Source organism: Peromyscus maniculatus, chromosome 14 (genome assembly GCF_049852395.1).
Source record: "Peromyscus maniculatus bairdii isolate BWxNUB_F1_BW_parent chromosome 14, HU_Pman_BW_mat_3.1, whole genome shotgun sequence".
Taxonomy (NCBI): Eukaryota; Metazoa; Chordata; class Mammalia; order Rodentia; family Cricetidae; genus Peromyscus; species Peromyscus maniculatus.
In genome coordinates this window covers 49743822-49771536 of record NC_134865.1, presented here as the reverse complement: position 1 = coordinate 49771536, position 27715 = coordinate 49743822, and the positions used below count along the sequence as shown (strand labels likewise).

The 27715-nt window shown below is 37.8% G+C and overlaps 1 protein-coding gene across 8 annotated transcripts in view; it reads right to left on the bottom strand.

Annotated features, from left to right (window-relative positions):
- Nucleotides 1–27715, bottom strand: part of Fut8 (fucosyltransferase 8) — a 227073-nt gene that overhangs the window by 26004 nt on the left and 173354 nt on the right. For all 8 annotated transcript variants that reach the window (XM_015991973.3, XM_076550917.1, XM_006973134.4 and 5 more), the window contains one exon: nt 24198–24435. In XM_015991973.3, coding sequence (XP_015847459.1) covers nt 24198–24435 — 238 coding nt within the window. The remainder of the gene's footprint in view (nt 1–24197; nt 24436–27715) is intronic.

Genomic DNA, 27715 nt, shown 5'->3' with positions numbered 1-27715 from the left:
ATGAAACTTGAGGGTTTACAAACAGGTGATCTCAGTCAAGATACCCAGAGCATACATGAGTATCTCTTTTGTAAATGGTTTTAAGAAAAATAGATATTAGCATACAGGAAAATGAAAATGGACTCATATACCATACACAAATGGGCTCAAAATGGATAAAGACAAACATAAAATCAGAAACAGTAAGTTACAACGGGGAAACTCTGCAACATTAGCCCAGCGATGATTTAATGATAAGACTTCCAAACCACAGGCAACAAAACCAAAAACACATAAATAGGATTGTAGCAAACTAAAATGCTTCTGCATAGTAAAACAAACAACTCAGTGAAGAGAAAACCCCCAAATCAAGAAAAATGTTTGCAAACCACACATCCAACAAGGAGCTAATCTCCAAAATACACAGAATTCAAACACTGAATTTGAAAACAAATAATCTGATTTTAAAAAATAGGCAATGGATCTAATGGATTTCTAAAAGGAAGTATAAATGGACAACTATAAGGAAAAATGTTCAACATCTCTAATCAACAATAAAGTCCAAATGAAAACTACATTAGGATGTCTGTTAGCAAAAACACGGAGGATGATTAATATACACCATCAAAGTTGTGGTGAAAAAGAACATTGTGCATTGGGGGGGGATGTCAATCAGCGACCATTTTGAAGCAACATTTAAAATGGAAATGGTTTGTGAACAGAGCCTCTGACCAATCTGTTGAGACTTGACTACTCTGAAGAAAATGCAGTCAACCTTCCAGCAAGAGGATGTTCTATGTGGATAACCTATACAGAAGTTAACAATACTACTCACTTGTGAGCAATCAGCATCAACTAGCCTGTGCTTTATACAATGGATAGCTTAGCTCAACCCAAACCACCAGTGATCACGACTGTTTAGGTGAGAGACTCATTTTTAAGACTGCCTCTACACTATGGTCTAAATGTTTGTTACGATCTAAATCGGGGAACTGCTCCATGACACTGGTCTGGGAATGATTCCAACATTGATATTCTAACCCTCAGTATTAGTATCCTTATAAAAGAAACCCACTTGATGTCACTTGTTTACCTTTTTTATCACGTGAGGACACGGCAAAAAGATACTGTTTTAGTTACTTTTCTACTGCTGTAAGGAAACACTATGACCATGGAAACTCACAAGAAATTGTTCAATTGGATTTACAGTTCCAGAGGGATTGAGTCCATGGGGCCAAAGTGAAGGATGGTGGCAGGAAGAGCTGAGAGCTCACCTCTGGAACTGCAAGCAGGTGGCAGGGAGTGCAATGGGAATGTCACGTGGCTTTTGAAACCTCAAAGCCCATTCCCAGTGACATCTCTCCTCCAATGAGGCCACATCTCCTAATCCTTCCCAAGCAGGTCTACCAACTGGGGACCAAGTGCTCCAACATGAGTCTATGGGGGCCATTCTCATTCAAGCAGAACTGAACCTGACAAAATATCTATAGGCACTCTGATTTCTGATTTTGTAGTCTCCAGGATGGTGAGAAGTTAAGACTTGGTGGCTTTAATCCCACCAAGTCTTACAGTATTTTGTTACAGCAGCAGACTATGATGCACCTCTTCTCAAGGACCCTGGTTTATAAAGCCATTCTTTCTGGTAAGGGCAGAAACTACTTACTTCTTAGTGCATTCCTCTTCTGGAAGCATGCCTCTTTGAAAGGGATGCTCTTCACAGCTAGACTCTGGAGAAAAGGTTTAGCAGCTTAACATATACCATGAATGAATGGGTTCTGATGTTAAGGGTAGAGGATTTGGGATAACAGGTATAAATGCTACTTCAGAGATTAGCAAAATTTAGGAGGAGACTTTTTCTTTTTAAAATAATATGAAGGTCGGGTGGTGGTAGTGCATGCCTTCAATCCCAGCACTTGGGAGGCAGAGGCAGGCCTCTGTGAATTCAAGGACAGCTGGGTCTATGAGGCAGTCCCAGGACAGCCAGGGCTACACAGAGAAACTCTGTCTCAAATCTTCCCCCCAACAACCAAAAAATTACAAGATGTTTATTAATTCTTTGAGACTTCCATACAATGTATTTTGATCATATTCATCCCCACTCCTCCTAGATCCACCCCTCACCTTCACATCCCCTTCCAATTCTGTGTCCTTTTTTTTTATTGTTTAAAACAACCTACTAAGTCCAATTTGTGCTGCCCGTGCACTCAGGAATGTAGAGCTATCAAGTGGAGTATGGTGAACCTACCAGGTGCCACAACCTTAAAGAAAATTGTAAGAGTTAGAATACCAGGATGTCTGCTGTGAACAGTGTCTCCTAGAGATGGCTGCATAAACAAGACCCGAACAATGACAATATCAATAGATAGTCAACATGAAAGGGGGACAAATCTCATGTGGTCCCACCCTTACACAAAGAACTATAGGAAACTAATTAATGCCAAGAGAGGGAGAATTAGCTTCTCTTCATTATGAGTCTCCTAATTGGTTATCTAACACCAACATTAAACCAGAGGCAAATGTATGATATAAATGGACTCATCAGGTTGTATTTAGATATTTATCCGTGTGTGTGTGTGTGTGTGTGTGTGTGTGTGTGTGTGTGTAATAGTATCAAGGAAAAAAGGGTATTGATTTGAGGAGGGACATGCAAGGAGTTAGAGGGAAGGGCTAGAGGAAGGAGAGAGAAGGGGGAAAGTAGTGTAATTACATTGACTGTCTTATACAGGCAACTACAGCTGTTGTGAGTTCATGAATACAATGGTCCTGTCACATCCACAAGACACTTTTTCTCTGGTCCTCCCAGACCTCTGGCTCTTACAATATTTTTCTGTATATGAGTTTCTAGTAAAATAGGTTTATATAAAATAAGGTTTCCAGGTAGCTTTTTCAAACACTCTTACTGTTAATTACACACTCCCTACCCCTCTCACGCGCATGGGGGTGGGGGGGTCTTTCTTAAGTCAAAACTCATAAGACTGAGAACGGCAAGAGAAGTCTTCAGAAGGCTTGAGAAAAACATGGGATATATATTTTGCTTGAGGGAAAGAGATTATCAGCATCCTTTTAGTGGCTAGAATAGCTGTCTGCCTCTTAGATTCAAGCCTCAAAAAGAAGTTTCTTTCACTACCTCTATAGGCAAACAGACAGAGTGAGATTTTCCTCTTCCCTTCCTATTCCCAGCAGTGGGAGAGTCAGGCTAATGCTGCTGCTGGCTGTAATGCCTGAGGAGTTCTCCATCAAGGATCTCCACTCAGGTCTTGCCCAGATCTTGACTTAAATAGCAGAAAAGCATTTCCAGATGAGTCAGTGTGAAGCAAACTCAGGTTTATTAAATAAGGATAAGTGATAGTACACACTCAGATTTAAGTGTGAGGGGAGGAAGAGAGGGGAGATTTTAAGAATAATACTTTTGAAGTTATATTAATTCACAGCTAGTTTCAAAGATTAAGCAAAGTTTAAAATTAAGTAAAAACATATTAGCTTGTTTACTTCGTTTTCTGATCTTAAAGAATTTCCTCTGTAATGAAACTAAGGAGGTATATTGTTCGGTTTAAAGATGAGGGAGTGTGCTGACAACGCTAAACTCAAAAACCACATGCAGTTTGGCCATAAGCAAGCCATGGTTCATCTGCTGTTTTAACACTCTTGAGATGTGTCTTAGAAAAAAAGAGTCTTTACATAGGCACTCTTCTTGGTGATTCCATCACATGCTACCCAGTTGTGTAAAACTTCTTGATTCTTAGCCTATGAGAAACATACAACAGATCCTGGGGCTGAGGGACATCTTTTGCTTCTCACGTCACATTAACGTTCCCTCAGTTTCTACCCTGCTTCATTTTTAGAAGTTACTTTGAATGGTATAGCTGCTAGATGCCATCACAGACTTCCTGCATTTTAGTGTCTGGAAGAGGAAGAGGAATCAAGGAAAATGTGTTGAGGCAAATTTCAATTTACATGGTACCTGGACTCTAACACACACAAGAGTGGAAACACTGCAATCACAAACACTAATGTTTAATCCTTGTCACTTAACAGTTGTGTGACCTTAAATGATCTATATTTAACTTCATCTAGTTTTTTCATCTGGAAAATGGCATTAGTAATGTAAACTGGGGCAGAAATAGTTATTATCATCAATGATATATTATCAAGTTGTTTGAAGAATGAAATGAGATGCAGCACATGGAAAGCTAAGCACCATGGTCTGGAGAGATGGCTTAGTAGGTAAAGTGCTTGCTGGACAAGTATGAGGACCTAAGTTCAGATCCCCAGCACCCACATAAAAAGCTGTGCACTGCACACGCCTGCAGTACTGGAGAGGCAGATACGTAAAGAGCTGAGGCTTGTTGGCCAGCTAGTCTAGAAGAATCTGCTAGCTGTAGGTTCAATGAAAGTCCCGGCCTCAAAAAAACAAAACAAAACAAAAAAAAAAGATGGAGAATAATTGAAGAACGATTAAGGGAGCGTCTGTTACTGACCTCTGGTCGGTATGTGCAGCAGCACACACATGCACATGCATTCCCCTCACACATACATACAAGAAAGCTAAACACAATACTAAATGCAGAGTTGTTCTTAAAATGTTATTTATCTTTGAGTGAATTCTGCTGAAAAATTCTCAAGAAGCAACTACAGTTTGGTCCAGAAGGGACTACCTGCCAAAATCTATCCTCTGAAAAATACATGGCAGTACTCTCATTTCAGCGACCGCTTTATACCCAAGACATGTCTTATTCATGCTGTTTACCACAGACAATAAAACAGTATTTGGCTTTTATCCTTTCCAAATATTTCAACAAATGATCAAGCTAAACAGTAGGGACTTCGGCTCTTTAAATATCAGGAAATTTGATGTTACTGCCCAACTTGACCAAAACTCTGCTCTGCTCAGAAATAGCTAGTTGTCTAAGGCACTGAGAAATTCCGTTTATATTTCAGTAAGAGTTGTTTTTTTTTTTTTATGTTTAACTTATGTCTACAAAGACTTACAAAGACTATCTAGATTTCTGGGATTTACATTATCTTCAAGAGTATATGTCCAAATACAACAGATTAAATTTAATTCTTACTAAACTGAGACTTGACAGAGAAGTCAAGAATAAAAGGAGATTAAGTCTGAACACTAACTAGCTATAGTGAAACCTCTAACTGTATGAAGAACTCTTAAATTGTTTTATTTGAATAAAAATATGGCCGTCTACAAAAATAAATAAAAAGCAAAAAGTATGAGGTCTATTCTTTGGCATTATAACAATAACAACATAAATATTTATATTCTGGTTTAATGACAGAGATCCCTTCTCATTTAAAATACAGAAGATAAGCTATTAACAAGTCAACACCTGGACTACTTTTCTTTTGTTTTCCAAACACATTAGTGGATAGTGATTGCTTTCTGAACAAAAATAAGGCACTGTCACCTGCCATATGAGTCCTATCTCTGCTTTACTTAGGCAGCAACTCAAAAGACTATTGTCATTGCCAGTATGAAGGCTTCAACCAATTAAGGGAAAAGCTCTAAATTCAATCACTTGAAACACAGCACAGTGTTGGCAACATTCTAAAGACAGCGTATCACACACTAGGAATGACTGAGCCACATTCTGATGAGGTGCTCACTGCTTTTACTAACAACAGAAACGCCTTGTAAAGGCAACTGCACTCCAGGCCTTGGTGTCCTGGACTGGAGACTAGAAGAGCAGCTGACAGAAACCACGTTCTATCTTGGGGGTTTAGAATGAGGTGAACAGGACAGTGTCAAAAGAAAAAGGCCAAGGAGGTTTATCTGACCATGATACTACATAGAATGTTCCCTATGGTCATTCTGAATTTCTGAAATAAAGTTGCTAATTCTATAGATACTTAGAAAGATATACACCATATCTCTGCCTATCACTGCCTAGAGGTTGCTAGTCTATGGGCTACTTATAAAATGGGTATTGCCAGGCTGATGAGATGGCTCAGTGGGTAAAGGCATGTGCCACTAAGCCTGATGACAAGTCACTCACTTCCCCTGAGACAGAGAGCTAATGTTACAACCAGTGCGGTAAATGGTGCCACAGCTGGGACAAACTCTGTAAGATGGTGCTCAAGAGATGAGCACCTTTCCTGTTTACCGGGGGAAGGGCAGCGGATATCTGCACAAGAATACAAAGAGCTACCAAGCAAAATGCACAAACCTTAACGAACAGAGATCAGAAAGTGGAAGGAGGAAGAAAACGCATGTAGAAAATAGGGCAAGCAGGGGATGTCTGGTACTGCGGGGAAGCAGGTTTTGGTTTGTCATTGCTTTGAAATTTATAGGAAAATTGTAACTATATAACTTGATAATTATATTTCTTGTGAAATTTCTAATTAAGCTGAAAATATGGAGCCCCGTCAGCATAACTTACTTTAGAATCTGGGCAAGAACCTTCTTCCCCTCCATGGCCACTATTTTCCACTCTTTACAGCATGCTGCTCAACCTGGAGACACTTAACTATCAAAAAGCTACGAAGTCTTAGCTGGCTTATCTCAAACCCACTTGACAGTATTTCCACCTTCATCTCAAGTACAAGATAACAGCAGGGATGAAATTCCAAAGCTAGTTCTCTCCAAATGCTTTGTTCCTTCTCAGTGACATAATTCCTTCTTTGTTATCTCAGCAACTAGCACAGCATAAATGCTTAATTGAACAAATGAATGATTTTAATCATCTATAAGTAGTGTACTTAACAAGGACCCCACGGTCTGATGTAGGAAATTATCATTTGGTTATAAGTGAGTCTACCATCAGCATAACCATTTCAGAGTTATGTGTAAATTTTGAGGTTTGTGATGTCACCAGTTTTCCAATTTTTAAGATGTAAAACAGTCAATACTACTCAGGTTCTGCCTTTATACCTTTACCGGTTGTAGATAACAGTTCAACACCTTGAATACTTAGGAAAGTGCATACAGTATTTACAAAGCTACCTAGATATCGCTAGCCTTCTCATCACTCACATACTACTTCAGAAAATAGGAATCCTGCCTCAAATCCATCAAGCATTTCATGAACACATGCTACCTACATATGCCCATAGCACATAGCAAGAAGAGAAACACTATTCTTGTTTCTGTCAATTTTGTCATGTCACTGTATACTTCCTAGGGAGATGAACACAATTTCCTGGAAAAAAATTCAGACTAGTAAACACTATAGAAAATATAGTTTAATTACTAAATAGTATCAGATGCTATGATTAATTTTTACATGAAGCACAGAGCCAGAAGAAATGACTCTGCACATGTTTTTGCTAAAACATTATCTGCATTCAGAATTTTGAGTTTCACATTGGGTTTTAACTTGAAGTTTATAATGAAATTCACTTAGAAGAATCTTTCTTTGAATATTTCTATATATCATAACATAAAATATAAAAATAAATGAAGCATTTCTTTTAAAACTTATTTCCTATTCCTTTTATTACTATTTGTGATCATTATATCATCATAATAAAACATACTGTACTTTGTTCAGTTCCAGAAATTTTTCATGAATTATAATGACCCAATTTGTACTTAATAGTCCTCTGAACTCTTGAACAGCGTCTGCCTACTAGAGTTTTATCAAGACTCACCTACGTGAGGAAAATGAAAGATCAAGCTAAGGCTCAGAAGAGTCTAAGCATTTCTGTAGTGTCCTTCCTCCCCATACGATCACATCAGCAGGACTGAGGAATAGTAACAAGAACTAGAGCTAAAAGAACTGTCCCTTAAAGGAGGCTCTAAGAACTTCTGCATCTGAGTCCACAGCAGAGTCCATAGTGAACATGGCTTGACTTCCAGTCAAATAAACAAAAAACGTGAATCTAGAAGTCCATTTCCTTCAGTTTCTCTTTATCCAGCTCCATGACACCTGTCTTTCAGCAAAATCCCATGCTAAAGGATTAAAACAACACAGTCTGAGAGACAAAGAAACCATCAGAACCTAACTTAGACATGGAGGTTTTTGGAGAAATCAGTTTAGAAATTTAAAAATAACTATGATTAATATCTTAAGAACTTTAAATGGAAAAATGGACAACATGCAGAAGCAGATGAGTAGCATAGATGGAGATAAAAACTGAAAAAATAAAAATGAAATGTTAGCAAACAAAAGCATTGTAACTGAAATGGCAGAGACTCTGAATGGCCTCATCAGATCAGATAGGATTAGACGTGACCCAGTAAAAAATCAGTAAGCTTAAAATAGGACAATCTACTTACAAAACTGAATGGAAAGAATGAAAAGAAAGCAATAGGATTTCAAGAAATAAGCGAGGCATGGTAGCACATGCCCATGACCCCAGCATTTGGGAGCTTGACAGAAGACTATGAACTTAAGGTCAGTGTAACCTGTTCAAGAACTATGGAATAATTACAAAAAGTGAATTACATGTAGTAGAAACACAAAAGAAGAGAATATTTGAAATTATAATCCTGACGATTTTCTAAAATTAATGACTGACACCAAACTATAAACCTGTAAAGATCTGAAACCTCCATGCAGTATATATTAAAAAATAAAAATAGGGGTTGGGGATTTAGCTCAATGGTAGAGTGCTTGCTAGCAAGCGCAAGGCCCTGGGTTTGGTCCTCAGCTCCGGAAAAAAAAAAAAAGAATGAAAGAAAGAAAAAAAATAACATAGCTAGGTCTGGTGATAAATGCTATAACTCTATTTTGGTTGACTGGTTCTTGAATTCTTTCTTTCCTAGTTAGAGCTCCTACCAGAAAGTACAACAATTATGTTGAAATGAGAGATAGGACTTCTCCCTGGCCACTTTGGGCTTCTCACATCAAGATAAGAAAAGTTACAGTGTTACCACACTTGATTACACTACTAGTAGAAACTGTATGACTATTCTACAATGGAGGTAAGGAAGGGTCTATCTGAACAGTACACAAGATCCCATAGGGTGTCCCTTAGTATTATCATGCCCTGCAATTAAAGTCAATGAGAAACTACAACTTAATCTAGGCAGGATGATAAGTGTCTCAGAACCTTCTATAATGAACACATGGGTCATTTCCCCAAGCATATAACTAAGACTCTATGGAGGTACTTCCTGAAGGTGGAGGGAACATAAAATGGTGTATAGAATGTAGTTATAAGTACCAGTTACGGTCATGTGATGCATTATAGAAATGAGTGCTATAATTATTGTGTTTGTTATTTCACTAAGAATGTCTGGCATATAGATAGATGATGGATGGATGGATGGATGGATGGATGGATGGATGGATGGATGGATGAATGGATGCACAGATGGACGGAGAGAGCAGATATCCTTGATTCCTTTTCAGTTTCATTCACCGTATAACATAGATTAGTATCAATATTAAATGCTGTTCAATCTAAATTAGCGTATTTAAAAGATTAAGTATTCCTCAAAGGATTTTTGTCATCTATTCCTGGGGAAAGAATTGGAGCATTTCTGGCTATATGAAGGATAGTCATGACATGTAAGATGGAATTATGACTTTATTCTTGTCTTTATTTAGAAATTAAGCATGGCATAAAGAGATACCATTGTGAGTCAACTTCATGAAGAATGGGCTAGTCCTGGTTGTCAACTTGACTGGATTAAAAGAGTTCTAGGACTGGTGAAAGACATCTTTGCATAAGTAGGGGTGAGAGGAATGACATGATGGACAGTGACTGGGGTGGGACTGGGGGAAAAAGATTTTCCCTGAATGTGAGCAAACATTTCAATAGGCTGGCAGTCCAGATCAGCGTGCACAAGCTGCTATCATCAAACTCCAGTTTTATGGGTCTTTTAATGATTTTTCCAGGGAGTTTCCAGACCTTCAACCCTAGATTGGGGTTGCTGAAATATCCAGCTTCCTAAATCAAGCAGTTTGCAAGTTCACTGTCTCTTCAAAGTACAAGCTACCATCATTAGATCACCCAGCTCCTATCAGAGAAGCCTATCTAATAAATCCCATTGTATTACTCTCTCTCTCCTCACTCACTATTGAATCTACTCCTTTAGAGAGCCCTCATTAATACAGGCCCCACAATAGGGTTACTGATTTTGTAAGAGGAAGATATCAGCACTCCCATTCTCCATAAGCAAACAAGGTAATAAGAAAGTAACACCAAGCTGGGAAAAGGATCATCATCAAGAAAAAAAAAAACTGCTGGCATCTTAATTTTAGACCTTCCAGCTTCTAGAATTGCCTCTTGGTTATATCGCCCAGTTTGTAGTATTTTGTTATAGTACTTCATATAGACAAAGACAACCAAAGCTCAATATAGTCTTACCATATACAATCTTATTTCTGAGTACCTACCCAAATGAGGTAAAAATGATGCCTACGTAAATTCTGCACACAAATATTTATACTTACTTTAGTCAGAATTGTGAACAATTGGAAGCAACTAAACTGTTCTTCAATAGATAACTGGATAAACAATTAGAATACAATATAATGCAACTTAGAAATAAAAAGAAACTGTCAAGTCAATAAGAGATGTGCAGGAACTCTAAAACAAAAAGGTGAGTAGGCACAAAGGAGCATGTAATGTATAGACCAACTATATGGCATTCTAGGAAAAGGAAAATTATGGAGATTATAAAACAAACTGGTGGTTGTTCTAGCTTCCTCTGTTGCTGTGATAAAGCACTTAAAAAAAGTTTAGGGGAGGAAAGAGTTTACTTCACCTCACAGGTTACAGTCTATCACTGAGAGAAGTTATGACAGGAAGTGAAGGCAGGAACCATAGGGGTGATGCTGCTTGCTACCACCATCTCTGGCTTGTTGAAGCTCATGCTTAGTTAGCTTTTATTTATAAAACCCAATCACCTGCACAGGGATAGTGCCGCCCACATCAATCAATATGGCTGAGCTATCCCACATCAATAATAATCAAGACAGTCTGTAGCTAGAGTTTTCCTGCCTTGCCCACAGTCAGGACAAATCTTTGTCACCTGCCAATCCCACAGCCGCTCAGACCCAACCAAGTAAACACAGAGACTTATATTGCTTACAAACTGTATGGCCGTGGTAGGCTTCTTGCTAACTGTTCTTATAGCTTAAATTAATCTATTTCTATGAATCTATACCTTGCCACGTGGCTTGTGGCTTACCGGCATCTTCACATGCTGCTTGTCCTGGCGGCTGGCTCCTTCTGCCTTCCTGTTTTTTTATTTCTCCTCTCTGTTAGTCCTTCCTATACTTCCTGCCTAGCCACTGGCCAATCAGTGTTTTATTTATTGACCAATCAGAGCAACACATTTGCCATACAGAACATCCCACAGCAACAGTCCCTCACAGACATGGCCACAGGCCAATCTGATCTAGAAAATTCCTCAGTTGAGATTCTCTCCTCAGGTGACTCTAAGCTGGGTCACATTGACAGCTGAAGCTAACTAGGACAGTTGTTGACAAGACTTGAGAGGAAGAGGAGGATGAAGGTACACGGCATGGTACTTTTAGGGCAGTGAATGGTCTCTTCAAACAGTGGAAGCATGTGATCATACAGTTGACAAAAGCCAGAACTATACAACAGAAACCATGAATCCTAATATAAATATGTTTCAGTTCTTTGATATTTGACAGGGTTTCTCTGTGCAGTCCTGGCTCTCATGGAACTCTGTAGACCATGTTGGGCTTGAACTCAAGAGATCTACCAGCCTCTGCTCCTGAGTGTTGGGATTAAAGGCACAGGCCACCATGCCCAGCTGGTTCTCTGATCTCAACAAATGTACTACAGCAGTGCAAATACTTACAGTAGGGAAAAGTTGGCTATGCAAGATACCCAGGGTATGGGTGTGTGTGTGTGTGTGTGTGTGTGTGTGTGTGTGTGTGTGTGTATGTGTGATCTTTACTTTCCGTTCAGTTTTTATAGATGGCTACTCTATAAATAAATGGCTACTCTTTAAAATGATTAAAGGAATACAAATATATTTAGTATTTTTATTGTTTTATTTTGTATTTTCTGTACTTTCTGGGTTTTTGGCAATAAACATCTATTGCTTTTTATTTTATGTTTGTATTTAAAAGCAGTGTGGTCAAATAGAATGAATAAATTTGGTATGGCCCAACCTAGCTCCATTATAATAATGTGTTTGTTGTTATTCCTGTATTACACTCATATTGAGCCTATTTTTAAAAGATAGATCAAGAACAGGTATCAGGCTAGAGTTTGAATTTCACAAGCGAACTTTGTTTTAAACAAGAATGTATTTGAAATGAAGAAAACCAGACACCAAGTGTCAGGTCCCAGAGAATGCTGGGGCAAGGCTCACATGGCACCTGCGGCTCCTGCAAGCACGTTTTCACCCCTATGCTAAACCACTCCAGTCCAGAGGCTGGGCTTCACTTCCTTCCCCACAGCTGCTCTTTACTGTACAAACCTGGCACTCAGCCATGCGCCCTCCTGGTCCTCAGCTCCTCTCCTGGTTACGTGCTCCCTTCTCTCTTCACTTCCTCTCTCCCGCTTCCCCTTCTCTCATGGCTGGGGTCAGTCTGGACCCCAGATGCCTCTGCCACATTCTCCCTCTTATCTACAATAAAACTCTTTTCCTCAACCATACCTAGGAGTGGTCACGTCCTCCTTTTCATTCAAGGACAAACAGCATTTAACAACTTGAGATGCTAAATAAAGCCATTTGCCCAAAGTGGGCACTATTACTGGTTTACAGCTGCTTAGCACCTTTAACAGAACCTCAAAGGCTCTATTTTCTAGGTGCTTCTGTCCACATAGCAGTGTGTGGCCTCCACTCATCAGTTTGGTATCCTGGTGTTAAGTAATGATGGCACAGAAATGAACCAGAAAAAATAAGGAAAAACAACTTTTTGAATATTTATTCAGTTTAAATTATATACAATTATATCACTTTTAATGAATTTGGAAGAGATCTGGTCATATTGTTCTCAGTGTTCTATGTAATGACACCAGAGAAAAAGCAAATTCTTCCACTTGGTATTGACAGAGAAAACTGTCCAAATCTCTTAATTTAATTGGGATGCTCTGCAGCAGACGGAGAAAATATGTTGTCTCATAATTCTCCTGACAAGAGCCTGAGAACTGACAAGAAAAACTGCCTGAGTTGTTCCCTTCTACTTACTCCTTCTGTAGAAGCTGAACGACAGAACGGAGGGATGAGGGGGAAAGCAATGGTCTGCAGACTGAACCGTCATCTTTCTGTGTCTTACTTGTGACCCTTAATATAAAATAATAATCGATTACCTTAAGTTGAACTAAATAACATAGAACTTGGGAACAACACACTATATTTTAGTAAAACTAAAACCCACCATCTTTAAAATGAGAATTTGCTCTCAACAGCAGACAATTCTATCAAAATACAGCTCTGTGAAACTATTTCTTCGTCTAGTGTGTTTGTGAAAGGACATGACTTGATAAAGGTTGCAGGGTGGACTTCAGTCACAACTCAAAAAGGCTGCATTCAAATAAATATTCCTAGGACGATTCTGTTCGCTCATTTCTTTAATCATCTCAGCATGCCCTTAAGACCCAGGGGGACTTCATTTCAACAACACAGAACAGAACAAGCTCTTTAAAAACAATGCTTAGGCAAATGTATTCATTTATGGATGTTTTTATATGGGTCTGTGGCTACTACTGTTTTTATAACACTACACATATAATTTGGCTACTAAAACAGAGGAATAAGTGCTGGTAAGTAGTTATGGGCACATTATAATCACTATAGCATTTGTCTTTTGTGAAACACTACTGAAATGCTATCATATATACATTTGAATTAATGCTAAACAAAGTATCTGCCCCAACATAAAACAGAGAAACAAAAATTGCAATTTACCACTAATGCATATTCTTTTCAAGCTAAGGAAAAAATGTTCAAAGAATAGATTTCACTAAATGAGAAACATTTAATTTAAAATATATAACCCCAGGAGAACAGGGAAGAGTGATCTGCTCACATACACATTAATTAGTTCAATGATTATGTATTAATATTAATGATATTCAGAAAATGAAATAGCTTACAGCTATTACCAGGCTTTTAAAAATGTTATAAACATAGACATAACATTTATGACTCAGACAATATATGCCAGTCTGCATAAACTACAAGATTAGGTAATCTTTATGTCCTGTCTACTTTTATTTTTGATGTTTGGAGTATTTTCCAATCAACCCAGGGTAATTTCTTCTTTCATTGCCTTGAGAACAAAATAATACTTCAAAATACAGACAATTAACTATTAACCGTCATATTCTAAACTGCATAAGATAATGGTATCTAGTAATTTAACTGGTTTACGTGTGTGCTAGGGATTGAACTAGGGCCTTGCATATGTCAAACAGGCATCCACTCTGCCACAGTCCTATACCTCCATCTCCTTCTAAAGGAATATAATACTCGATATTTTAGGAAGTACAAATTTTTTGAGTTTATATTCATTATACCTTAGGCAATGCTTATAGCCAGGGCTTGAGTAATTAAAATGCTAAGCCTATGTCATTTCCTCAATTTAGTTAAAAAATAATCCCCAACAAGCAGTGCTATATTAACTTGACTATTTTGGCAGTATCTTTCAGAAGCAAGATTGCAGTGTTTGCCACAATTACTGCACATGTATTATATAAAACTGTAAGCAGTATAACCATAAATAAGAACTTAATAAAAAAATTACAATAGTGTAAATGGCAGTTAAGAATGAAAACAAAATTCAAGTTTTATTGAATGAAAGAACCATCGTTTTCACACATGTACAGCTAAAAATACTTGCATCCAGATTGGTACAATAGTGGTACAAACGTTATAGGAATAACTACCCACTTTTTGAAAATTGAATTTAAGACACATTCCATGAGCTGGAAACCAACCATGACACTACTCAAGTGGCCAAGAATCTTAGACTAGATAGGTCATGAACCTTGGGGAGTATCTACTACTAGTATTCTACTAAAGAAGGATAGCAATAAAATGACTCCTGATGACATAATGCTATACTCATACATCAGTGCATTTGCTCAACTCTTACCAGAGAAGCTTCTTGAAGTAGATGGAAATTAACCGAGACTCGCAACTGAACAATATGCAGAGTGTGAGAGACTTTGGGGCACTTAGCCCTACATGCAATGTTTTTATCAAATCCCTCTCCTCAAGGCTCAGACATCTATGCCAAAGAAGAGGTGGAAAGATTATAAAGAGCCAGAGGCAGTGGATGACTCTAAGGAAACAGCATCATCCTGACAAAATAAGACTGAAATGCATGAACTCACAGAGACTGTGACAGCACACATAAAACCTACGCAGGTTCACGCCAGATGAAGTCTTAGCACTGAGAAGGAGAAATGAGAAACAAAGTCCCACCCTAACCCAGAAGCTATTTGAGACTGATACCTGCTGGGAAAGGGAAATCACTTTTCTTTAATGAAGTGTCACTGAGTATGCCGAACACATCCCAGAGAAGGCCCTATGCACAGGAAGAGTTGGTCAACACAAAATGGATTCCATGGTTTTGTGTGTGCAAGCTCTTGTTTTGTTATTATTATATTTTTTAATTTTACTAATTTTTTTAAATGCTTGTTTTGGTTTTCTTTTTCTTCCTTTTTTTTTAGATAGATAGATAGATAGATAGATAGATAGATAGATAGATAGATAGAGAATATGGAGTTGTATAGGTAGGAAGAGGAGAAAGAATATCAGAATATAATGTATGAAATATATGAGAGAGCAAGAATATGGAGTTGGGTAGGGAGAGGAAGGGAAAGAATATGATCAAAATATACTGCATGAAAAAATTTTAAATAAAAAATTAATTAAATCCAAGTATCTTCTATCAGAGTTTTTTGTTTTACTTGAGAAATGCAATATAATTAGCTATCAAAACTGAGTTTTCAGTCACATCTGACTAAAGGCTAAACTGAGAAGCAGATGGTTTAAATCTCTCTTCTATGTAATTCAGCAAATTAGAGGCTGAAGAAAAAAATAATTCCCAGTTTTGATATTTTGGAACCCTCTCTAAACAAGATGAGACAGGCACCTGGCCATTTTATCATTATCTGTCAAGCACTCCAAGTGAGTAAGATTCCACCCCGCCTAACATTTCTTGCCATTTTAACAAATGCAGTTTAAACGTGCCATTTCTGACTTTCCTGGCTAGAATGGGTATACTTTCCCCCACCCTTTTGAGTCTTGTTTATGACTTTACACCACCACAGACCACATGTGACTCATGAGATAGACTTTTTAAATGTTTGAGTTTATTTCCTATGTAGACTGGGACTTTTCTGAGTATAGGAAGTTCAATCATTAACTGTTTGTTCTGCAAAGGGACATGCAGCCAATATTTAATGCCTATAGGCTGTGTACGTCCCTGTTGCTGCCCTTTAAATCAACCCTTTAAAAATGTAGCAGGCGGAGACTTCCAAAAATGATCACGTGCTGATTTTTGGTTCATTAAAGATCAAGTTTAAAGGTGTACTGGGCTTCTGTATCTTAGCAGCTGCAGCACCTCTGGCAAGTCACTTATTTACATGAAATGTGAGCAGTACAGGTTATTGTTGGCATTAAGTGGGATGGAGTAAGCAAAGTTCTTGGCAGTCTAGTTAGCAAGGCTCACGAGATCTAGTTACTGCTGTACGAACCTCTATAGTACATAAGCTGAGCAGCATCTAGACATCAGTAAATATTTACAGAATTGGAGATACCCATATTTTGGGGGTATGGGGTTTGCTAGATTGCCTAAGTAGGCCTTGAATTCACAGTTGTCCTGCTTCAGCCTTTCAAATACTCAGCTGGAAGGAAAAGCCAGGGAACTTAACAGGTTAGGTAAAGGTAGAGGAAAATCAAATGACCTTAAGTGCAACATGTCTGGTGTCTCATATAACCTCTAAGCCTCCCCCAGGATGTCTAATCTGTGCCCCACACTGCATGCATCCCAAAGGAGCCAGCCATCAATCTGTTCATCAGGCGGCCTCTCTCTTGTAGGAAACCCAATCTGGTTGTAAGGGTGACCCTGGCCTTATATAATGATTTGGAAAGTAAGTGTTCTACTTTTGGACTGGTATTGAATCTTCCCTAAATGTTTAGTTTACTGGTAAAGACATCTAGACCTAAAACTTGATGAAAAGTTTTAAACTATAAATTAAATTGATTTCCTTTCCTCCTCTCCTTCCCCCAAGGTCCATCCATGTTGCCCAGACCAGCCAAGAACATGTGACCTAGGTCCTTCTGCCCAGCTCACCCCAGAGTCACTATTGGCGTCTATGTTGTAGAATTGTTTGGTTGTCTTTAAAATGTTGGGGATGGGCCCTAAGGGCTGTGTACACTAGGCACTGAGCTACAATCACACCTGTTAGTGCTGAATAATTTGCAGTTCTATAAATGCTCATGAACTCTGTTGCTGGGTGCATTAAAGTTATTTGGAAACAAACATTAAATAAGTTGAAGACTCTCAAAGAGACTCATATAACTGAATTTTTTTTTTTTTTTTTTTGGTTTTTCGAGACAGGGTTTCTCTGTGTAGCTTTGCGCCTTTCCTGGGACTCACTTGGTAGCCCAGGCTGGCCTCGAACTCACAGAGATCCGCCTGCCTCTGCCTCCCGAGTGCTGGGATTAAAGGCGTGCGCCACCACCGCCCAGCATAACTGAATTTTTTAAGAAAAATATCTTATTTAGTTAATAAAAAACATCTAAATTAATATTTTCAGCTTAATCATTTGCAGCTTTGCTGGAAATATTAGAAGTAAGAAATCTTAAGACAGGTTTTTAATATTAGGACTATTTAAACCAATACAGATATGTGAAAACAAAAATCATAATGAATTAATACCATAAAAATACCATGTAAATTAGTTCTAGTGGAATGCTATTATAAATAAGGGCATATTCTGAAATATTTTCAGATATCCTCATGCACATTACCTTATTTGCTCCTTACCAGAAACCCAGGAGCCACAGAGTATGTTTTCTAAACCCACAAACATCTTTTGATTCTTTCTCTCTAGAGGACCCTGACTCATATAGAAGGCCACAAGGTCTCTTACCTATTCTATTCCACCACAGTAGTGTGAAAGCAGCCACAGGTAGTCTTAACAAATGGGCAATGTGCTGTAATAAAACTTTATTTTAAAAGACAAGCAGGGGGCCGTGTTAGGTCTAAGGACTATAGTTTGTCAACCTAATTTTCAGAGCGTAAGATTTTATATGTAACATAGTGCCATAAAGATCCGTGGCTCTGCCATATGGCAGCCCCACTAAAGTGAAAATATGGGTAATAAAATATATTTTATATGATGTGAACAAATTTAATAAGCACTAGCCTAGGAAAACTAACGTATTAATTATATGCACAAGAAGTCATGCCTGAAGATAACTATTAATCATTGTTTATAATAGCAAAGGCTTGACACGTAAATGTCCATCACAGTGGCAATGTACAAGCTAATACCTGTACAATAAAATACAGGAGTAGGATGACCTAAACTCCACTTTTTTATTCACTAATAACAGGTGACTCTAAGATTCATGGTGGGCTATAAAACAGTAACATTTCTCTGAAATAAAAACATCATGTTACTTAAAAGTGTACATATCAAGTTGTTAACACAATCTAGGTCTTAATTGTTAGACATTTCCCAGGGATGTAGATGGAACACTCTACAGTTGTGGAGAAGGATCCTCATGTGGGATTAGAGAACCTAAAGAGTCAAAGATTGTTTTCTTTGGGGATGAGTAAAGACAATGCTTATCTTCATTTTCACTTTGTTTTTATAATTTTCCTCATCTGAGTCAGTCGAGTTTCCCACATATGGGGATATCACAGGGGTCAGGACATCAGAGTGCAATGGATGAGCCTTGCCCTGCCAAAACCACTTTTGTAATGGTGGTATTTCTCTTGCCAGGGAAGTATATAATTTCCTCTTTTTATTTCCAAATGATTTTCTTTAAAATATCCATCAACTAGTTCTGAATTTTATTAATGTTGTTTGCTAATCCTTTTCAAAAGAAGCCTTGCTGAAATCCTAACATTTGATTACACAAGTATTGTTATTTTGTTCCTAAGAAACTAAAGTGGTAATCATAGCATAAGAGTAATTTAGAATGTCTGAAGAATTGCCAAATATGGTTTCCATGGTAAATCACTACAACAACTTCGTAAAATGTGTAGAACAAGGATGGTACAGGTACTACCAATCTTAGTTACTGTTCTATTGCTGTGAAGAGACAACAGGACCAGAGAAACCCATAAATAAAAACATTTAATTGGGGACTTGCTTACAGTTTTAGAGCACTAGCACATGATCACGAAGGTAGGAAGCACAGTGGCAGCCAAGCAGAGACTAGGACTGCAGGGGGCTTTTGAACTCTCAAGGCACACCCCCAGTGACACAGCTCCTCCAACAAGGCCTTACCTCCTAATCCTTCCCAAACAGTTCCACCAACCAGGAACCAAATATTCAAACGTATGAGCCTATGAAGGCCATTTTTATCAAATTACTACACTACCCAAAGTCACATAACTAACTTTTGGCCTAAAATCGATGGCACTGATTTGTCCTTATAGATGATAACTTTTCCTCATTCTGTAAAGACTTTAGTCTATGCTTCCAGGGAAGTCTCTCACCCCTTAAGCCAGAAAGTTACTCTGATGACTCATAGAAATTTCTCCTTAGCCACTGAATATATGCTATCAGTTAAAAGTATTTACATATATCTGTCTTATATAGTCAACGGCAAGTTCCTGAACAACAGTGGCTACGTTTTGTTCTTTTTATCCTAGCCTTTTCATATTCTATAACATGTACAGACATTTCATTTTTAAAAACTGGATAAGCACCGGACTTCCTTGTTTATAGTGGTAATAAATTTGTACTAAAACCACAAACATAAATATGCCACTATTGACGCCTATATAGAATTTTTGGCAACTGTATTTAAAAATGAAGTTGTACACCAAAATTTTGAACACTAACTGATAATATTGTTATTTTTGAGAAAAATCAATTTGACTTATAGTATTGCTATCTGTAATTTCTATATAAACTACAAACTGCATTAAGTTTAAGGATTCTTAGGTAAAATTTTAATTGAATTACAAGAAACATCATTAGGAAGAAGTGGAAGACTCAACTCTAATTTTTCCCAATATTCAATGTATTTACACAGTACACCTGCATATTTAAAACATGACTTGGTTTGTAACAATTTATACCACACATTTAAGGAACACATCTAACATACAAAGCATGTTAAATCTTTACAAGAACACTAATATTTCTGAAAAAGTTATGCAGACAGCTCATAGGAAGTTAGAACACCTGGACTTTATTAACTAAAACAACCTTGGATGGGTTCTAAATAGACTTGAAGAGATTTTTCAGAAACCCTTTATTAATGAGACTGCTTTCAGGCTACAGTGATGTTGATACTAATTATATAGTCCTTCTTAAGCCACTCCTCTCTTTATCCCTGGACTCATTCTGCTGGAAACTTTCAGGGCAAATATATTGCTAAGAAGATTCATTCTTAACAATAGACTTTTCATTTAAAAAAAAAAAGCATTACAACTTGGTAAGTGGTTCACGTAAAGTTCTGAAGTTTGGAAGGGAGGGGTGGTATTTTATTTCATGTAAAATGCTCTGGTGGCTTGCAAACAGCAGTGGTTAGCAGCACTTACTGCTCTTGCAGAGGACCCAGACTCAGCTCCCAGCATTGACACAATGGCTCAGAACCATCCCAGCTCTAGTTCCAGGGGATCTAACGCCCTCTTCTGACTTCTGTAGACATCAGGCATGCACATGGTACACATACATACAAAACCTCATACACAAAAATGGGAAATAAAAAAATCTAAAGTGCTCTGGTCAAGTTCTGGACAAACAACCCAGGAAGATGCACATCTGGCTGCCACATTTTGAGCCTTCAAGAGAAAATAAACAGCTAAAAATCTCAGGTGTTCCCTACCTGACTGCCTCCTACTCACTCATATTTTAGGTCTAAGAATAAAATCATTTCTTCCAAAAGGACCTATTTGTAACGTTGTGTTATAGAGGACTCTGAACTTATCAATACTACAACAGTACACAGCAGATTTCACTTCTTCGTTCAGCCTTGCCCATGACAAGGAGACTGTGACTGTCTTCTTCATGCAAGGACTACTCAAGCATGGGTGCCGGCTACAAAGCAAGTACTTTTATTTTGAGAGTGCCCCCATATAAACCACAGGATGGCAAATAAAATATCTTTGTTCAAAACCCTTTTGGAAATGAGGCAGAGAGGAAACATAACCATACAGTTTATATGAGCAAATATAAAAAATAGCCATCTACGTACATTTGTACTTAAACTGCTAAGGCATAAAACTCTTTCTTGCTACTTATTATTTTCACTTACAAATATGTTTCCAATTCAATGTATTAAGTTAATACCTCAGTTCAACTCACTATGGCAATAGGAATAAGACATAGAGACAAACTAATTTAAACGATAATCCCAGTAATTTTTTGTTAAAAAATATAAAATAAGGAAATTTTAAAGGAAAAAAAGAAATCGCAGATTGTTTAAATTATTAGAATTTATATCACTATATCATTTATTCAAGGGTATTTATGCCAACTACAAAAATTTTTGGAAGCTAGTTATCATACATAGCATAAAACAGATACTATAGTTAAAAAAAATCAGTAATTGTCGGGAGTTATTTCAAAGCATTAAATAAAAAGGCAAAATTCCTGAGATCTGTGTGGACGAATCTGAGGGTCTACTATATATGTAGTTACTTTAGGTGCTGTCTAGTAGTAAGGAAAATTAATTCTTTATTCCTCACCACTTGAGAACACAACACCACTATTAAGAATATACATGATGCGTGCAGGTGATAGAAGGGTTTTGATGATTTTTAGTTAGATGCATACTCTATACTATCTATCTTCCTTATTATAAAAGGTGTGTGTATGTGGGGGTACATGTGTGGTGTACAAACACATGAGTGAATGGGTGCAAGTGCTCATGTGCAAGAAGGCCAGAGGAAAATGTTGGGTGTTCTCTTCACCTTATTCCTTTAAGGCAGGGTCTCCCACTGATCACGGGGCTAGGCTAGTGGCCTCAGGTCCCAGTGATCCTCCTGTTCCTGCTATCTGCCCCCTCCACTATAGCACTAGGGTTACAGATGTGCACAGCCATGCCCAGCTTTCTATGTGGGTTCTTGGATTTGAACTCAGATCCTCATGCTTGCACGGCAAGTGCTCTTACACGATAAACCATCTTCCCAGTCCAGGATCTTCCCAGGCCAGGATAGGGGCTTATAACTATAAAATAATGCAAGGGAAACAGAAGTCAACCTACAAGGTAGGATGAAGCTTGAAATGATCAGATATGCTCACTAATTCCTGCACTAATGATGCATACAAATAGCAATCATTAAATTCCAGCCATAGGCACATCATGTAAAATGTCTCTGAACAATAACAATTTCACAGAAGTGGAGCCAAAGGGAGAAAATATCCAGGATTCTTGGTATAAGTCACAACAACAGATATTTTTAAAACCAAGGGATTAATATCAAGGAGCTTATTAGAATTTATGCTGTCTCCTCTACTTCTCTGAAATGTTTTAGTGTCTCTAAAATACATATATATCTTATATATATCATTAATAATTTTTATAAACAATGTGTTACTATTACTCTATATGGAATCTTTTACATAAAACTCTAAAGTATTTTAAAGAAATTACCCAATTAAATTTCATGACACTTCTATGTGAAGAGTTAAGTGTTAGACCCAAAAGATAATGGAAAATTAATCACTCATTCAGCCAATAGTGTAATGACCATTATACCATTAAACTACATCTAGTGCTGTAGCTTGTGAGAAAGTGTTGCTCAGCCACAAGATGAATGATGCTATGGAAACCTCTCAGCATCTCAGCTTTGAAATAAGTTTGATGTCCCAAAAGATGTGAGTTCAAAAACAGTGCATTGTCTCCCCGCCGCCCCCTTTAAGGTACAGTCTCACTGTGCAACCTTGGCTGGCCTGAGTTTACTATGCAGACTAAGCTAGCATCAAACTCAGAAATCCACCTTCTTCCACCTCATGAGTGCTGGGATTCAAGGCATGACCACCATGTCTGGCAACACTCAGCTTTTACGATAAATACCTGCCACATTACAGGCACTCTTACATTTACTTTTTTTAAAAAAGCAAATAATAGTAGTTTGCAATTACTTCAGCTTTTACATGAAGTTCCAAAGTAGGTGCATTTCAATATATGACTTATTTAGTGTTAAAAACAATTCAGTGGGGTAAGTTATTCTCTCATTTTACTGGTAAATAAACTACATCTTGGGTTCTATGACTTACCCAAGATTACAAGATGGCAAAGCCGGGATTTTTAATAATGGTAGCCTAACTTAAAGTCTTGATTGTAGAAAAAGAGCACCGAAATACCACTAAATACCTTCTGTCTATAATCTAGTCCTTTTAATACTACTTTATTGATGAGAAGGGAAAAATCTGTTATCTTTTTATTATTTTTTTAATCACTTGGGAAGGCCTGGAAGAAGCCATAGTTCAACCTATCCACCACCAAATGTTTTGTGATCAAAATTAAAATTATATAAGCAAATAATTTTTCACTGTCCTCAACTGTAAAATAAAGACAGTTACCAGCAGTCTATCTCAATGATTCTCAAACCTTGGTCTCAAGATATAAAAATTTTCTCAGAAATGAAAATTCTTGGGCCCCACTCCTGACAGCTTGCATCAGAACCCATCATTTTAACAAGTCTTCCAGGCATGCTAATGTTTGAGATTCTTAGGTTGACTTATTATGAAGAGTAAAATAAATTCAATAACATCACCTTACAAATGAGTTACACCATCCTTATTAAAATATTAAATTGTACTCCTCGGAAAAAACAAGAGTGAAATCACTAAGTCAAGATAAAAATGAACATCAAAGTGAAATAAACTATTAAATAATTTTCATTTATTTATTTTAGATACAGATTTTTGCCATGTAGCCCAGACTGGCCTTGAACTCATAATTCTCCCATCTCATATTTCCAAGCACTGGAATTGTAGGTATGTGCCACCACACATGGGTATACAATCCTTTAAAAATAAAATACTGCTCTAAATTTTCTATGCATTATGCATAGCATTTATGAATCAAGAGAAAAGGTGATTATAGCCTCTACAACTGTCCCTAGAAATCTGCTAATCTGACCTTACCAGTGATCTGTCCTGGTGTACAAGCTCCTTACCTGACCAGTGTCCAGTGGAGAGGCCAGACCTGTCTGTGCATGTCTCACTTACAGGTCTAAATACAGTCTCCCATCCCCCAGTGGCATAGCGCCAATTCTGAGATTCCAAGATGAGTGTTCGCTGGGTGCCATACGCAATCATGAAGCAGTAAACCACATGATGAAGTTGACAGCCATAGCCACAGCCTTTGTTGATGTTACACACCAGCTTCCTGGCTTTGCTGCAGTCCTTGGGATTCTGCCAGTGAAACAAAGAAGATAGAGATAGAAGAAGTATACATAAGAACTCCCCCACTTTCGTCACAGGTATTGAAAGATGACACAATTAGCCAAAGCTGGTTCAGCAGATTTCTTACTTAAATAAAGAATCAAGCCTTATGGATAGTATCCAATAAAAAAATTCAATAAAAATTTGATGTGCATATTTAGGGAGATGGCAGAGAAAAAGAATTACTTTGGAAATAGCACTAAATCAATGTGAAATTAAGCAGCTAAATTAAAAATCATCTCTAACTTTCCTATACTCGGACCATGTTGCAAATGCTGAGACCATGGTGGAGGAGTGACATGCCACTCCAGCAGCACGTCAGCACTCCCAGCCAACGTTCTGACAAAACTCACGGCAGTGGAAAGGAAAGGCTGTAACTTATGTGCTCAGCCATTCCCAGAATTCTGAATGCTACAAACAAAACCACGTTTCCATCAAGAAACAAGGGGCACAGAGGAGCTGGTGTGACACTTAAGTTAAGTGAGGGCACTTGTCACTAAGCCTGATGACCAGACTCACAGCAGAAAAAGAGAACTGAATCCTATATGTTGTCATACAGTAAACACACACACACACACACACACACACACACACACACACACACACACACACACACACACGGTGGGGGGAAGAAAGCAGGTTACTGAGTACACTGCAAGAGGAAGCAGGCTGCTCAGTAGCATGTACTTTAGCTACAAGGATCCTGGGAAGGATACTTTCAAAGTGGTTTGAAGCATTATTGCTGACTCAACAATTTCTCAGGGGAGTAGATAAACGTTATTTGCCAGAATTTTTTAAATGACTCATTAAAAACATAGAACTTGAGGGGGCTGGAGATGTGGCCCCAAGGTTAAGAGCACTGGCTGCTCTTCCAGAGGTCCTGAGTTCAATTCCCAGCAACCACATGGTGGCTCACAATCATCTACAATGAAATCTGGTGCCCTCTTCTGGCCTGCAGGCAGAACACTGTATAAATAATAAACAAATCTTAAAAAAAAATACAGAACTTGGAGCTGGACGGTGGTGGCAAACACCTTTAATCCCAGCACTCAAAGCAGAGGCAGGTGGATCTCTGTGAGTTCGAGGCTAGCCTGGGCTAAAGAGTGATTTCCAGGAAAGGTGCAAAAGCTACACTGAGAAACCCTGTCTCAAAAAACAACAATAACAACAAAAAAACCCAGAACTTGAATAACTCTAAAAATCACATCAATAACAAGAGAAAAGAAAATGTGCCCCGTCTATGTTTTGATTACTCTCTGAGGCATTTCAAATGTAGTGAGCATTCCAGAGATAGCACAGAATGTTCCTAGATACCACACTCTGTTTCTTCTATCACTACATTTTACATAAGTCTTTTTTTTTTGGTCTTAAGGAACAAATGTGAGAGAAAAAAAAATTAGCCAATCATACATCTGTTAGTGTGGACCCTGAAGCTTTTACTTAAAAGAACAGTGCCATCTACATCTAACAAGAACTGTGTGCTAGGTTTACTGGAAGAAATGCACTCTTTTTTTTTTTTCATGTATGTTACAGGTAACAGAAAGAAAGAAAAACTCCAAGGCAGAGAATGGCAAGAGAAACTGAGTGGTGGCTGAAATGACGACTGTGAGTGAAACTAAGGAAAGCGACTGCACAACTTTTGGGTTTGCCAAAATACCAATATTTAAAAGAACGGAAAATTCAAAGGATGTTATTCATAAAAGATCCACAAGGTGCAGAAGAAAAGAAAAAAAAAAAAAAACAGAAAAGATCTTTGTGCTTATAGCACAAGCTCAGATTCACCAGAATAAAGATCTAGAAAAATCAAGTAGGTATTTCTCAGCTAATAAAGAAGGACTGATTCTTTTGAAAACAAGTGACAAATCTGAGACTAACTAAGGTTTACTGGAATGGGAAAGAACTTCACAGTAACGTGCTAATCAGAACTGTTTATCACCCACTGTTGTTAGAATAACAAGCAGTGTTATTTATAGATTTACAGACAGCTACAAAAGGGTAAAAATTCATACTCTGTAACTTTCAAATTAATCTCCAAGTAGCCTTTCTCAGTCCCCACTGATCCTGGCTTTCTAGTATCTGGCTGTGACCGTCTTGAAGGTGTGTCTACTGAGGACTAGAAGACAGAGACAGGCCTTGTTACTGAAGAAGCTCTGTTCCACATGCTAACACTTCATCATGTGGTTCTGTCTGATGATAAAACATGTTCTGCAATTGCATTTGGTGTACTCAAAGCATCTCTTCTACACAAATCACTACCAACTATGTAAGACCACAGGTATGCTCTATATTGTGATTCTTATCAATCATTCCTTTCCTTTTATAAAATTTCCTTCACCTGCTACAACTCATACAGAAGATTATGGTGTATCCAGCAGAAGTAAGCTCACAAGAAAATATTTTATGTGTGAGTAAAAGATGAGGGGACACAAACTGAGAGTGTCCCAGTAAGGCCCACAGGAGAAAGTCTCCTTCATGTCAGCATTCTGTCTTCAGTGTCACAAATCAACCAATCAAAACTTATTTTACAAAAAAAAAAAAAAAAAAAAAAAAAAAAAACTTATTTTACAGATACTAAGCATTTAATATATGCAATGAACCTTGGGCGAGGTGTTTTATTTGTTTTTTGGCTCTTTTAGGGGGTCCACCACCCAGCTCCCAAATAAATCACACACGGAGGCTTATTCTTACTTATAAATGCCCGGCCTAGCTTGGTCTGTTTGTTCCCAGCTTTTCTTAACCTTTCCCGTTCTCTTACTTCTGTAAATCTTACTCTTACTCCTACTCCGTGGGTGGCTGGGTGGCTGGACTCTGATGTTCTTCTCCTTCTTCTCTTGTTCCTTCATCTTCTCCTCCCAGATTTCTCCCTCTATATACTCTGCCTGCCAGCCCTGCCCATCTTTTCTCCTGCCTCGCTATTGGCCGTTCAGTTCTCTAGTAGACCATCAGGTGTTTTAGACAGGCACAGTAACACAGCTTCACAGAGTTAAACAAATGTAACATAAACAAAAGTAACATACCTTAAAATAATACTCTACAACAATGAGGTATCTAACAGAATAAGAAAACATACATACAACTTAGTAATAAACAATTTGAATATCCTGATATTTTAAGTGAAGAATTAGAAAACTAAAACTCATTTTCAGCTGGACTAAAAGGATTCTGAATAAAAATACAATTATTAATATGTTAAGGCTTTAAAGATATGGGTTACTATATTTATGAAATACAAAAGTAAATGGAAAGGAAG